Source organism: Megalobrama amblycephala, linkage group LG8 (genome assembly GCF_018812025.1).
Source record: "Megalobrama amblycephala isolate DHTTF-2021 linkage group LG8, ASM1881202v1, whole genome shotgun sequence".
Classification (NCBI taxonomy): Eukaryota; Metazoa; Chordata; class Actinopteri; order Cypriniformes; family Xenocyprididae; genus Megalobrama; species Megalobrama amblycephala.
In genome coordinates, this window is record NC_063051.1 from 33,249,750 (window position 1) to 33,265,192 (window position 15,443).

Below are 15,443 nucleotides of genomic sequence, written 5' to 3' on the forward strand. Positions count from 1 at the left end.
TTGTACATATAATTATCAGACCCCCAGAAAAAACATTTTACTGTATTATTGTATAATTTCTAGTTAAATTCCATACACTTACTTTAGAAAATAAAACAAAACAGGCTTGTCTGATAATATAGCATCTAGTATAAACCCTGAATACATGAATATATTTAATAAATTCGTCCTTGTGTTGTTTGGAATTCTTTTGGCCTTATTCACTGACTGAGAACTGATAGGGATCCATTATTAGATATTATCACAGTGTACTAATCTCATTTGTGTTAAACCTAAAGGCTGAGTTTGAGCATTTGTGGCTTAGACCTTTGCCACAAACTGCTATCAGATTTCACAGCATTGCAAATTCATTTAGGGTAACACAAATGTCAGTCAAGGTCATAAATGAATGTGTGTATGCATGTGTTTAACAGTGGTGAAAGTGGAGCTGGGAAAACAGAAAGCACCAAACTACTGCTGCAGTTCCTGTCTGTCATGAGCCAAAACTCTGCCGGGACACCGCCTACAGAGAAGAGCACGCGCGTGGAGCAAGCCATTGTACAGAGCAGGTAAAACGCATGCCTTAACACACAGCCTAAGCACTTTTATATGCACACACAAATGCACAACCTTTTTACTTTCTTTCTTGTGCAGCCCCATCATGGAAGCATTTGGAAATGCCAAAACAGTCTACAACAACAACTCTAGTCGTTTTGGAAAATTCATTCAGCTTCATTTCTCTCAAAGTGGGAACATCCAGGGAGGATGCATCGTCGACTGTATCCTCCTAACTGTATACATGTGTTCATACGTAGTTTTTGTATACTGAGACATTCTTGACCTTTACAGATGGTACCGTACCCTTTTAAAAAAAGAAGTGCGCTTAATTGTATTGAATGTACACTTGTAGTGTACTTCAAATCTTAGACGAATGAAAAAAAAATAGTACTTGCAGATAACATGATTTTACTGAAATAAAAAGACACTTAAATGTACTTAAAGAGAGTACACTTTCATGACTGTTTTTAACACACTTAAGTGTACTTATAAAAAGTGCACTTTGTATTAATGTCAAATTAAAAGTTGTACACTAAAGTACTTTTTAATTTATTGTAATATTTTGTCATGCTTTAAAAAAGTACTGTACACTTTGATGTGCTGACTAACACACTAAAACACATGTGAAGTACTTGATGGTAACACTTTATTTGACAGTGTCATTGTTACTTATGTTATATGCAGTTACTATTGTAATAACTAAAATTGTGCATAATTACATGCGACTAACCCAAACCAAACCAAACCCTAATCCTAACCCTATAGTAGGTACATGAAGTTATTTAATATTACTCAGTACTTAAATGTATAATTACAGTGTAACAAAGACACCTTAAAATAGTGTAACCGACTTGATTATAATTTTAATTTCACTGTGTTATTCAATATTACATTTAAAGTTAACATTTTAAATGTATGAAATTGCAATTTCACCATTACAAATGTGTAATTACAATATATATATATATATATATATATATATATATATATATATATATATATATATATATATATATATATATATATTTGTAATTACACATTTGTATATATATATATATATATATATATATATATATATATATATATATATATATATACAGTACAGTCAAAAAGTTTGGAACCACTAAGATTTTTAATGTTTTTAAAAGAAGTTTTGTCTGCTCACCAAGGCTACATTTATTTAATTAAAAATACAGTAAAAAACAGTAATATTGTGAAATATTATTACAATTTAAAATAACTGTGTACTATTTAAATATATTTGACAAAGTAATTTATTCCTGTGATGCAAAGCTGAATTTTCAGCATCGTTACTCCAGTCTTCAGTGTCACATGATCCTTCAGAAATCATTCTAATATGCTGATTTGCTGCTCAATAAACATTTATGATTATTTTCAATGTTGAAAACAGTTGTGTACTTTTTTTTTCAGGATTCCTTGATGAATAGAAAGTTCAAAAGAACAGCATTTATCTGAAATACAAAGCTTCTGTAGCATTATACACTACCGTTCAAAAGTTTGGGGTCAGTAAGAATTTTTATTTTTATTTTTTTGAAAAGAAATTAAAGAAATGAATACTTTTATTCAGCAAGGATGCATTAAATCAATCAAAAGTGGCAGTAAAGACATTTATAATGTTACAAAAGATTAGATTTCAGATAAACACTGTTCTTTTGAACTTTCTATTCATCAAATAATCCTGAAAAAAAATATCGTACCCAAATATTTTGTACAATTGTACACATTAAATGTTTCTTGAGCAGCAGATCAGCATATTAGAATGATTTCTGAAGGATCATGTGACACTGAAGACTGGAGTAATGATGCTGAAAATTCAGCTTTGCCATCACAGGAATAAATTACTTTGTGAAATATATTCGAATAGAAAACAGTTGTTTTAAATTGTAATAATATTTCACAATATTACTGTTTTTACTGTATTTTTAATTAAATAAATGTAGCCTTGGTGAGCAGACGAAACTTCTGTTAAAAACATTAAAAATCTTAGTGGTTCCAAACTTTTGGACTGTACTGTATATATATATATATATATATATATATATATATATATATATATATATATATATATATATATATATATATATACATACATTATATACAGGTTTCAATAAAATTTAAGTATATTAATGCTTGACAGTACATTTGACAAATTACATATAAAGATGTATTTCTAAGTCCTATCTAAGTGGGTGGAAATTGTAACGTAAGTTCAATGTAAATGTAAGTTCAACAAATTGCATTTAATATAAATAAAGTGTAATACTGTAATACACTTTCATTTAATACAATTAAGTGTCAGAAAACATTACATTCTGTTCACACACACATAAGTATTATTTTAAAGTATATTATTTCAGTAAGTACTCTTTATAAAAGTATAATAAAGTGTACTTCTTTTTCCACAAGAGAATGTTATAATGCAATAGGGATTTTCTTCTGTAGAGTATGCACCTGTCCACTCATTAGGGAAAACAAATCGCAGTTACCATAGTCACCCATTCATTTTTACTGAAATACATCAGAATGATGCACATTTGATTTTTTTTTTTTTTTTTTTTTTTTGTGCCAGGTATAGTTCAGTTGTTATAACTTCTATCTTTCTTCCCAGTGACTATGGTAACTGGGATTTGTTTCCCCCCATGCTTAACCATGTTCACAGTACAGTTTAATACAAGCTGCATGTACCTGTATTTCCCTTAATTCTTGCCCCTTCAGATTTGCTTGAAAAGGTAAACCTTGCTGCCTGCTGTGTGACTCACCCCTAACTACCAGAAATCAATCTTCTGTGATCAACTGTTCACAGTATAAAACCAACCATTGTTCTGTTAATACGATTTGGCACTGGATATCTTGTCAAAGGCAGAATCACTCCCCCATTTTGCAGTGAAACAGTGTCTGCCAAAGTGAGATTCTCGCCCACTCATCATCTGTGATCTGATCTGTGTTCCAGAATCGAGTGGTAAGGCAGAATCCAGGGGAGAGAAACTATCACATCTTTTATGCTTTGCTGGCCGGGGCCAGCAAAAGCCAAAAGGGTGAACGAATACACAATGCATATAAAGACACATAACGCAGATGATGCTGGTGTATTAATATCAACTAAAATATACACGAATGTTGACAGACTGAATGATTACATATGTCCCTCTGTTTATAGAAACATATTTTCTAGAAGACTCCCCTGAGTTATTTTACTACCTGAGTCAGACGGGATGTGTGAAGGACCGCAGTCTCGATGACAAGCGGAATTTTGACGACGTCATGGTATAAAAAAATCAAATTGATTTTTGTTAATCTGTTTGTAAACAGATGATCAGCATGATTCATGGTTCGTTCTTTCTCTTTTTGTCTCCAGGAGGCTCTGAAGGTCATGGAGTTCACAGAGGAAGAGATCAGAGATATGTTTAAACTGCTGTCTGGAGTTCTGCAACTCGGCAATGTGGAGTTCATGACAGCAGGGGGCGCGCAGATCACCACCAAACAGGGTGAGAGATGTCATTCATCTCTTACTGATAGATGTACCATGGTGTGTCAGAATATTTGATTCTGATTGGCTGAAAGGTGTGCATTCAAACCGTGTAATGCACAGGTAGTTTCAGTCAGTTCACTGTTCTATATTAATGCACTGCTTTCATTGAAGCACACACGTACACACACATATCACTTTCACGCAGAGATTGGCGATTGTTCTGCACACACACAAAAACATTCAGGAGCATAATAAATTTGCTTTGCTACATTATATCCACTTGTTAAGTTGTGACATAAGGAACGCCATTTCTGGGTCCTCATTTCACTTGAGAATGCCATCGCGATGGCTGTTTATGAGCACTATTTATTCATATTAAACATTCAACATTTTAAAAAGTTAAACATTTAAAGTACTTACAGTCTGCACAACAGTCTCCGTGCTCACAGTGTCACAGACATTATTTTAACGATTTATAAAAGATTCATCACTGTCTGGCCATCTGGGATTTTGGTATGTAGATAAAGGTTATTATTATATTTTTTTGATAGTATTACACCACATCATGTGTGTATATTAGCACCGTTTGTTGTTTTCTTGTGGTATGAGATAGAGCGTTTGGACCCGGAAACGCTGCCACGTGACGTCAGACTTAACAACCGTATTACTCAGCAATGAGGTGGTAACGCTGTTTTTGAAGTAATTAAACTCACAGCTTCATTGTTAGAAGAGAGACACTGAACAGATGCAGGTAATTCACATGCATCTCTCTCTCTCTCTCTCTCTCTCTCTCTCTCTCTCGATAATTTATTAAAATAGATGTTATAATCCAATCAAATAAATGTAATATTGCCACACTACTTTATCTTTCACTTTGGGTGTTTCTTTGCCTCCACATAGTACATTAAATCCATGTAATGCACACCTAGCTGTGGATTATCCCTTACACAGATGACACTAATATGTGTTTGTAATTTTCTTCTCTACTTCCTGTAGTCGTAACTAATGTGAGCGAGCTCCTGGGCCTGGACTGTTTTCAGTTGTCTGAAGTTCTGACACAGCGTTCCATGATCCTCAGAGGAGAAGAGATCTGCTCTCCACTCACAGTGGAACAGGTACAATCACTTCACAGTGTTCACTACATCATTTATGAATTAAATATAGATTAATTATTATTATACCTACAAAAGTTATTTAGTTACTAAGAGCAGTGAGTGATTTTCTTTTTCTTTTGATCTTTGATTAACATTAATGACAGACTGTAGCATGTTTATTAGGCTGCTGTCACTTTAAGACTTGCCGCTCATGACGCAGATCTGTATCCTATTTTTTCACAACTCTTTGTGTTCATTTAAGACTTTATATGACTCATTCAAGACTGTGCTTAGAAGAATACTTGACAAAGCAGGCATTTTTGCATAATTTTGTGTGTTTTTGTCTGTTCAAGCGCAAAAGAGAACTCAATGCACCTGGGGCGCTCACAGACAGCGTGCCAGTTTTGTATCTTATCATGCTTGAATGGTTTAATAGCACTTGAATAAATGATAGTGTGATCATATAATGTAATGCTAGCTAAAGGATGATGGAAAAAAATGGATGCTGTGTTAATTGCGTTAAATATTTTTAATGCGTTAAACTGAAAAAAAATTATTTGCATGGGTAAACACATTAATTTTGACAGCACTATATATATATATATATATATATATATATATATATAGATCTCAGAGTTAAACTGTGTCAGAAAAAAATAATCATAATTATGTCAGATAACACTTAAGCAAATCAGGGTCAGGTCAAAGGGTCTGAATAATTTTTGGTTCCAAAGTTTTACTGGTAGTCCACTGTATGAAGAATTTTTGGGTATAATATGTCACAGTTTACTTTATTTTACTATCCTCACTTACATAAATGAACTATAGTGTCCTGCACCCACTAGTAAAAATATTAAAAAAAAAAAAAAAAAAAAATATAAATATATATATATATATATATATATATATATATATATATATAATATTTATATATAATTTATATTTTATAAATATAAATTTATATATATAAAATATGTATATATATAAAAATATCTCGTAATGACATGCTTTCAGTAGTTTCAATAGTTTGGCATTTATCCTTTCTGTCTCCACTTGCCCATTTTCTTTTTGTCATTTTTCATTGACAGGCGATAGATTCCCGGGATTCAGTTGCCATGGCGCTTTATTCTCAGTGCTTCTCGTGGATCATCATGCGAATTAATCAGAAGATAAAGGGCAAAGATAATTTCAAGTCTATTGGAATCCTGGATATCTTTGGTTTTGAGAACTTTGAGGTGTGAGGCCACATGGATCATCACACAGATAGACACACACATAATATTTTTTACTGAGATCTAACACAAGTATTTCTGTGTTCTGTAGGTGAACCGTTTTGAGCAGTTCAACATTAATTATGCTAATGAGAAACTGCAAGAATATTTCAACAAACATATTTTCTCTCTGGAGCAACTGGAATACAACAGGTAAAGACAGACAACCATGAGTGCATGAAAGTCAAGTCAAGTCAAGTCACCTTTATTTATATAGTGCTTCATACAAAAAAGATTGTTTCAAAGCAGCTTTACAGTGATAAGCAGGAAAATAACGATTCAATGATGCCTACAGAATTCAACTCTGCTGTAAAGCAGCTCTAAAAGACAATAGTAAACAGTCTTTATTCAGTTTAAATCAGTTCAGTGTTGATTCATTTCAGTTCAATAACTGTGGAAAGTACATCAATTATGAAATGAGTTCAATTCAGCTATAAAGCAGCTCTGCAGAAAACAGTGATTTCATTATCCAGCAAAGTTGAGTTCTCATCCAATGGTGTCAGTGCAGTCGAATCAGTAACATTGCTGAATATTAAGTGTCCCCAACTAAGCAAGCCAGAGGCGACAGTGGCAAGGAACCCAAACTCCATCAGGTGACAGAAATGGAGAAAAAAACCTTGGGAGAAACCAGGCTCAGTCGGAGGGTAGTTCTCCTCTGGCCAACGGACGAACACGGTGTGATTACGATTCAGGTTGCATCACAAGTCAGAAGTCAGATTGTGGATCGGTAGCATTCAAAATATTTCATCCAGTTCCTTCTGCTTGAAGATCGTATTCATCACGCTGGTTTGGAGACGAAGCGTGCCATAGAGGTCTGTGCAGAAGACTTGTCTGGTTCTTGTGGTCTTTGCTGAGGATCTGTGCCGATGGCTGTCGTGTCGATGAGGTCTTCACAGGGGATTGTTCTAGTAGACACGGTCTCTGCTGACATTCAGGGCTGCGATGAGGTCGTGTCTAGGTGCAGGTCCACCATCTGATCTGGATCCGGCTGACTACGGTAACCTTAGGATAAGGATGAGACAGATAGACTAATATTAGCTAAGAAGCCATTTTTCTTACGATGTAACAGGTACATCTAGTGTTATGGGAAGTGTTCCCGGTTCCGGTTGACCTAATTTATGCAGCCTAACAATCCTTTAAAGGATTTGAATTATAGAAATCTGATAATGTGTTATGTGTATGCCAGGTTAAAGAGATGTGTTTTTTGTCTAGATTTAAACTGACAGAGTTTGTCTGCTTCCCGAACAAGGTTAGGAAGACTGTTCCAGAGTTTAGGTGTTAAATAGTAAAAGGATCTACCACCCGCAGTAGATTTTGATATTATAGGTATTATCAACAGGCCAGAATTTTGAGACTGCAATAGATGCGAAGGACTATAACACATTAAGAGCTTAATCAAGTACTGAGGAGCTAAACTATTTAGTTCTTTGTAAGTAATTAGCAAGATTTTAAAATGTGTGCAGTGTTTAATAGGGAGCCAATGCAGTGTTGACAGAACCGGGCCAATACGGTCATATTTCCTGGTTCTAGTAAGAACTCTAGCTGCTGCATATTGGACCAGCTGGAGTTTGTTTATTAAGCGTGCAGGGCAACCACCCAGTAGAGCATTACAATAATCTAGCCTTGATGTCATGAACGCATGAACTAACTTTTCTGCATTTGGCATTGAGAGCATATGTCATAATTTAGATATATTTTTAAGATGGAAAAATGCAGTTTTACAGATGCTAGAAATGTGGCTTTCAAATGAAAGATTGGTATCGAAGAGCACACCTAGATTCCTAACTGACATCAAAGACTTGACAGAGCAGCCATCAAGTGTTAGACAGTATTCTAGGTTATTACATGTGAAGGTTTTTGGTCCAATAATTAAATCCTCTGGGTTTTTTTAGAATTTAGTTGGAAATTACTGCATTCCATTAATTTTGTGAATTGGTGTGTTTCGTCAGGGCGTAAAGAAACATAGAGCTTAGTATCATCAGTGTAAGAGTGAAAACTAACACCATGCTTCTAATGATATCTCCAGGGTAGCATGTACAGGGTGAAAAGCAGTGGTCCTAGTACTGAGCCTTGCAGTACTCCATACTGAACTTGTAATATGACACCTCTTCATTTACTGTTACAAATTGATAATGGTCAGATAAGTATGATTTGAGCATAACAATGCAATTATGCTAATGGCAACATAATTTTCGAGTCTATTCAAAAGAATGTTGTGGTTGATAGTATCAAATGCAGCTCTAAGATCTAGTAACACTAATAGAGAGATACAAACTCGATCGGATGATAAAAGCAAATCATTTGTAACTCTAATTAGAGCAATCTCAGTACTATAATATAGTCTAGATCTTTATAGATACAATTTCTTTCTAAGAAGGAACATAGTTGTGAGGATACTGCCTTTTCAATTGTCTTTTTTTTTGACAGAAAAGGGAGATTCAAGATCGGTCTGTAATTAACTAATTCTCTAGAATTAAGTTGTTCTTTTTTAATGAGAGGTTTAATAACTGCCAGATTAACAGTTTTTAGTACGTAACCTAATGACAATGATGAATAATTAATATTAAGAAGATCTATGACTTCTGGAAACATCTCTTTCAGTAGCTTAGTCTGTATAGGGTCTAACATACATATTGTTGATTTTGATGATTTAACAAGTTTAGACAATCCTTCAACTCCTGTAGCAAAGAATGAATGGAATTGTTCCTCGGGGTCTATTACACGACGTCTGACGCAATACTGTAGCAGATGGTTACATGGTTATAATTTTCTCTCTAATAGTATCAATCTTGTAAGGTAAAGAAATTCATAAAGTCATTGCTGCTGTGCTTTTTGGAAATGTCTGAAGTTGATGCTTTATTTCTTGTTAATCTAGCCACTGTATCAAATAAATACCTTTGTGTTTGTTCTCTTCTAAGAGAGTCGAAAAGCAGATCTAGCAGTTTTTACGGCCTTTCTGTATGCAGTAACACTGTCCTTTCATGAAATGCGAAATACCTCTAGTTGTGTTTTCTTCCAGCTGCGTTCCATTTTTCGGGCTGCTCTCTTGAGGGCACGAGTGTGCTTGTTATACCACAGCGGCGGGCTATTTTCCTTCATCTTTTTTTAACCACAAAGGAGCAAACGTGTCTAAAGTGCTGGAAAAGAGAGAGTAGTTTCTGTTGCAACATCGAGTTCTTCTAAGCTATCTGGTATGCTTAGGAGTTGAAACTGATCAGGAAGATTATTTATAAAGTAATCTTTATTGGTAGGGGTGATAGTTTAACCATATTTGTAACAGGGAGATGGTTTTGGAGCCTTGGCTAAATGGAGTATACACAAGACTAGATAATGATCTGAGATGTCATGGCTCTGCTGCAGAATTTCAACGCCATCAACAATGATTTGGTCTGCTATTATCTATTCTTACATGTGTATTGTATCTCTTAAGTGCCAGATCACCTGAAAAGTTATTTCAAATGCAATTTAAAGGGTTAGTTCACCCCAAAATGAAAATTCTACTCACCCTCATGTTGTTCCAAACCCGTAAGACTTTTATTCATCTTCGGAACACAAATTAAGATTTTTTTAATGAAATCTTAGTGATTTTTGTCCCTCCATTGACAGTCCACCCAACTACCACTTTGATGCTTCAAAAAGTTCATAAAAAGATTGTAAAACTAATCCATGTGAATTGAGTGGTTTAGTCCAGATTTTCTGAAGAGACACAATCACTTTATAGGCTTTTATTCACATATAAACATTCATCAACGCACACATCAGTTATGGTAAACGGAAGCTCTAACATGTTTGCTTGATGTGTGAGAACCGATGAGATTCATTCACGTTGAAGCTTCCAGAAGAGGTTGGTTCTTGCACATCAAGTAGGCTTGATTGAGCTTCTGTTTATGTTCTCTGATCAGTGTTTATATGTGAATAAAAGCCTAAATTCAATCTGTTCATCATATAAAGTGAGTCTTTTCGAAAAATTTGGACTAAACCACTCAATTCATATGGATTAGTTTGACAATCTCATTATGAATTTTTTGAAACCCCAACGCGTCAAAGTAAGCATTTGAAAAGATTTTGTATACTAAAACTAATGAATTCTGTTATACAGGGAAGGGATTCACTGGGAAGCCATTGATTGGATGGACAATGCAGAATGCCTGGATCTGATTGAGAAGGTAAACCAAATATGGTTAGCTGTCAGGAAAAAAAATAACTTTTAATTTAGTCTGACTGACTATTTATACATTCATTCAATCAAAGTTCAATTTGATTATTACAGTAGTAGAAGTTTTCAGTTTTGTGTCTAAGTTTCTGTGTTTGTACAGAAACTGGGCATGTTAGCTCTGATTAATGAGGAGAGCCGATTTCCAAAAGGCACTGACTTCACACTGCTGGAGAAACTGCATGGCAGACACTCTGTGAGTTATATTCTTAACATACAGGGACATAACACAATTCAACCAAGCATAACATGAATAAACTCACAATTGAGGTTGTTTTTCCAGACTAATCCCTACTATGTGAAACCCAGACTGGCAGACCATCAGTTTGGAATAAAGCACTATGCAGGAGAGGTATATGACGTGTCTCTATATGTCTGTCGGTTTATCTATCTGTCTATATATCTGTCAGTCTGTGTGCCTGTTTTTCTTTTTTCTTTTTATATTTTTGTCTTCCTTTTATAGGTCTTATATGATGGAAGGGGGATTTTAGAGAAGAACAGAGACACATTTAGAGATGATATACTGAACATGCTGAAGGATAGTAGGTAAGACACAAACACAAAATTATAAACTCAAACAAGCTGAGGCAGTTTTGTTCTTGTGTAGTTTAACCTGTGAGTGATTCTGTGTGTGCAGATTGGATTTCATCTATGACCTTTTTGAGCAAGTAAGCAGCAGAAACAATGAGGAGACCTTGAAGATGGGCACGGCCAGAAAAAAGCCCACTGTCAGCTCTCAGTTCAGAGTGAGATATAGCTTCCACATCAAGACTTTCGTCTTAATAATAGACCTAAAATTGAACATGCTAAAATGCTGAATTTTTCAAAGCATTCAGAATTTTACTGTTTAAACAATCAGGAGCAAATTCACTAGTCAGTCAAGCCTGTGTCTTATTCACATATTGCCTGCAGTCTCTTCTGACTTGTCAGTGATTATAGACATTTGATTGGCATTGTCTCTTCTCTCCTTCAGGACTCTCTTCATTCTCTAATGGCCACTCTCAGTGTATCCAACCCTTTCTTTGTGCGCTGCATCAAACCTAACATGGACAAGGTTAGAGCAGTCACTTCAACCAATGAAAATTTGAAAAATAAAATAAAAACACATTGTAATAACTTTCTCTTCTATAGAACCCAAACAAGTTTGACCCAGATGTGGTTCTGAATCAGTTGCGGTACTCTGGCATGTTGGAGACAGTGAAGATCCGCAGAGCCGGATTCCCTGTCAGACGCACCTTTAAAGACTTCTTCAGCAGGTAAGTGTTAAAACACATACAGATGCATGAGTTTTTGTTGGCTCATGTTTTCTGGGAGACGTTTATGATTTTGTGTTTGTGGTTGTGCACATCAGATATAAGATCATTCTCAAAGAGAAGGAAAAGACAGCTGTGGCTTCCAATGGAGATGAGAAAAAGAAGAGCACAGATTTGCTGACACTCTATGACAGGACCAAAAAGGAGTGGCAGTTTGGAAAGACCAAGGTGAGTGACCTTTGACCTCTATAACTGTGCTTACACATTTTCACTTGTGTTTATGTATGATGGCACTAACCTGTGATAACCTTTGATCCCTAGGTGTTCCTAAAGGAATCTTTGGAACAGAAGCTGGAGAAGCAGAGAGATGAAGTTCGAAGCAAAGCCGGTCTGATCATACGAGCCTATCTTCTGAGATATATAGCAAGGTGTGTGTATTTCTTGTTTTTTTGCACAGATTACGTTAGATTGCATTTGATATAGTTTCCAAAACATCTCAATAAACAACATTTTTTTAATATCCTTTTGGATTTTAACATGTCACCCACTTCTTCAAAACACACACATACCTATATAACTTTGTTCGGCGTGGTCTTGCAGCTGTCAGAGTAGAAACGGAAGCTGCTGCTCTATTTACGTTGTCTCTCGTTGCGTTTATATGTAAATTGCGTACGTTTATTTCGTCCGTTAGATCGAAAGATCTGAAAAAGCCCATAGATTTACCCACCCCGATCCTCCCCTCAGAGAAATCAGGATAGAAGTGGTTGAAAGTGGACAAAAGAGACCGATTTAAACACCAGGTGTAAATGGGAATGTGTCTCCCTCGTGCACTTGTGATCCAATCGATCAATACCAGGTGTAAACAGGGCCCTTGACATGACAACAATCAAGTAGTGTCTTAGTCACACCTTTCAAATGATGTCATTTGCCAGTTAAACACAGTTACTTATTTTAAGGGAACTTAAATTTTGTACCGACTACAGAAAGAACTTTAAGAAGGCTCTGGAAAGCATTGTGACAATCCAGAAGAACTACCGCGCTCATCTCTATCGACGGCGGTTTCAGCGTAAACGTGCAGCTGCGCTGGTTCTCCAGAAACACAGGCGAGGGCAAGTGGCAAGAGGAGTCTGCCGCAAACTACGAGAGGAGAAGAGGAAGAGAGAGGAGGAGGAAAAGAAAAAGAAAGAAGAAGAGGAGAAGAAAACAGAGGGAGATCATGAAAAGGAAGGAGAGGAAGGGGCAGCAGAGGTAAGTGACTTTAATGTTTCTTTTAAAAGCTTAGAGAACATGAATATTAGCAAAAATCACACTCGCCCCTTGAGTGGGTGATTTGCTGTTCCTTTGGTGAAGTTTCCAAATTTTTATTTTGTATTTTTTTTGTTTGTTCTGGGTATATTTAACAAATGATAAACAGTTTAACTTGCTTCAAACTTTGAAACTTGACCTCATGAATATGCAATATATATGTTTAGCTGAACTTTAAAATGCTGATTGGCTGTAATTTTGTCACATAACATTTTCTTTTTTCTGTGGAAGCCCATTTCCGCCACATAAGAAAAAAAATTGGTAAGTCATAATTATGACATAAAAAAATCACAATTGTGAAATAAAAAAACATGAAAATGAGAGAAATGAAAATATGACATAAAAGCTAAAGCTATTATGGTAAAATGTAATTCTGACAGTCTAAATTAAGAGACAAAGGTCAAAGTTTTGAGATAAAGTCATAATTGACACAAGTCATAATTATGAATGAGAATCTTAACTTTTATGTCATAATTATGACTTTTTATTTCATAACATTGACTTTTATCATAATTTAGACTTTGTCAGAATTGATTTTTGCCATAATTTTAGCTTTTATGCCATATTTTCAATGTTCTGCCACAATTGTGACTTTTTGAGTCAAAATTGACTTTTTATGCCAGAAAAGACAAATTATGAGGTAAAAATTCATGACATACTAAGTCATAATTATGCAATAAAAAGTCAAGATTTTTGTCATAATTGACTTTTTATCTCACAATTTCACTTTTTATGCCAGCTTAAAAAATGCTTTGTTAAATCATAATTATGACATAAAAGTCATAATATCAAAAAGACAAATTATGAGATAATACTAAATACTAACACACTAAGTTATATTTATGAGATATTTTTTGTCATAATTGACTTTGAATTTTTTTCTTATGTGGCGAAAATGGGCTTCCACAAATTTTCAACCACATTTTTGACATTTTTTTTCTTTTCTAAATTTCTTATTCTTAATGAAAATTTGAGACCCCTCCTCCAAAACATACATGTAAATCCATGCAGTCAACCTGTCAAATCATAGATTTTTTTCTAAAAACCTGTCATATTTGCAGACAGGTGGTGTCAACGTGTTTGTAATATTTGTTTTTCTCTAACCAGTGTTTCTGTATCTTCCCTCTCTCCTGCCTTCCTTTAGCCTCCACCCACTGCTGAGGAAGAGACCCGTCAGATGGAGGAAATTCTGCGCTTGGAGCGAGAGATTGAGCGTCTGCAGAAGAAAAGAGAAGACGGTGTGTCTATGCTACGTGAGAGCTCGAGACAAGAACTCAGATTGCGGCGTGATGCCGAGATCCTGCGTCAGAAAAAGAAGGCTTCCCGTGTTGCCACTGAATTCCTCGAACTACTCGACACCGGAGGTCCAGAAGTCATCCCTGGTGATCCTAAACAACCTGCCTCCAGACCGGCAGCTGCCACTGAGGAAGAGGTAGACGAAGGCTTCCACGCAGAGGAAGAGTGCATACCACTTCCCGAGTTCCCTCCTCCAGCAGAAGGTCCAGTGGATCAGGAGATCTTAGCCACTCTGCCACCTCCTCCTCCCGCTTTCGCCGAGGGCACGGTGGCCCCATCTGCACCCAATGTTCCACCTGGGGCTCCGCCCCCACCTCCTCCCCCTCCTCCTCCTCCACCTCCTCCCCCTCTCCCTGGTGAAACCAAAAAGGAAGATGAAAGTCTGAGGAGGCTAAAACAGTTAAAGAGGTGGATGGGAAAAAGGAGGGAGAGGACGCAGACCGCACCAGCAGGCTGACAGCAGCGGAGTCTCTGCCGGACACAGAGGAACCTATCTACAGCGTGCCCGGGGATGGCGAGTCGGACTACGACCAAGACGATCTGGAAGATGGACACAGCAGCACTGCGGCAACAGACACAGAACATGCACGCAAGTCCACCTGCACCAACGCAAGCCAGGAGTCCTACAACCGCAGCTCAGACTCAGTGAGTTTCTTAGAGAATATGCACGTGTTTCTCAAAATGGGTCTTTAATGTCCGAAATAGCTGCCCGGAGACATTGCAAACATGGCCACCAAGTGAACTGACTTTCTTTAAAAGGGACTTTGTCTTCCTCATCATTCTTCTGGACCAAAATACTGTCAAATAAAAAAATAATGAGTGCAAAATTAAACTTCACACACAGAGACATACTTTGTTATCTAAATGGGGACATTCCATAGAATTGTATTGTTTTTATATACAGCTAATTATAAATAGATACATTTTACATTTTTACAATTAAAAAAAATATTTACTTTATTTTTATATTGTTTTTACCACTGA

The 15,443-nt window shown here is 35.9% G+C and overlaps 1 protein-coding gene across 1 annotated transcript in view; it reads left to right on the plus strand.

The window, feature by feature from the left end:
• The window catches only part of myo10l1 (myosin X, like 1), a 70,203-nt gene that overhangs the window by 41,754 nt on the left and 13,006 nt on the right, over positions 1–15,443 (plus strand). Inside the window, 21 exon segments of the mRNA XM_048200702.1 lie at positions 414–548; positions 634–758; positions 3,274–3,287; positions 3,509–3,593; positions 3,716–3,822; positions 3,914–4,043; positions 5,024–5,142; positions 6,210–6,356; positions 6,445–6,545; positions 10,492–10,558; positions 10,709–10,801; positions 10,889–10,957; positions 11,069–11,151; positions 11,243–11,351; positions 11,579–11,659; positions 11,737–11,861; positions 11,957–12,086; positions 12,180–12,286; positions 12,842–13,106; positions 14,308–14,839; positions 14,842–15,104. Coding sequence (XP_048056659.1) covers positions 414–548; positions 634–758; positions 3,274–3,287; positions 3,509–3,593; positions 3,716–3,822; positions 3,914–4,043; positions 5,024–5,142; positions 6,210–6,356; positions 6,445–6,545; positions 10,492–10,558; positions 10,709–10,801; positions 10,889–10,957; positions 11,069–11,151; positions 11,243–11,351; positions 11,579–11,659; positions 11,737–11,861; positions 11,957–12,086; positions 12,180–12,286; positions 12,842–13,106; positions 14,308–14,839; positions 14,842–15,104 — 2,887 coding nt within the window.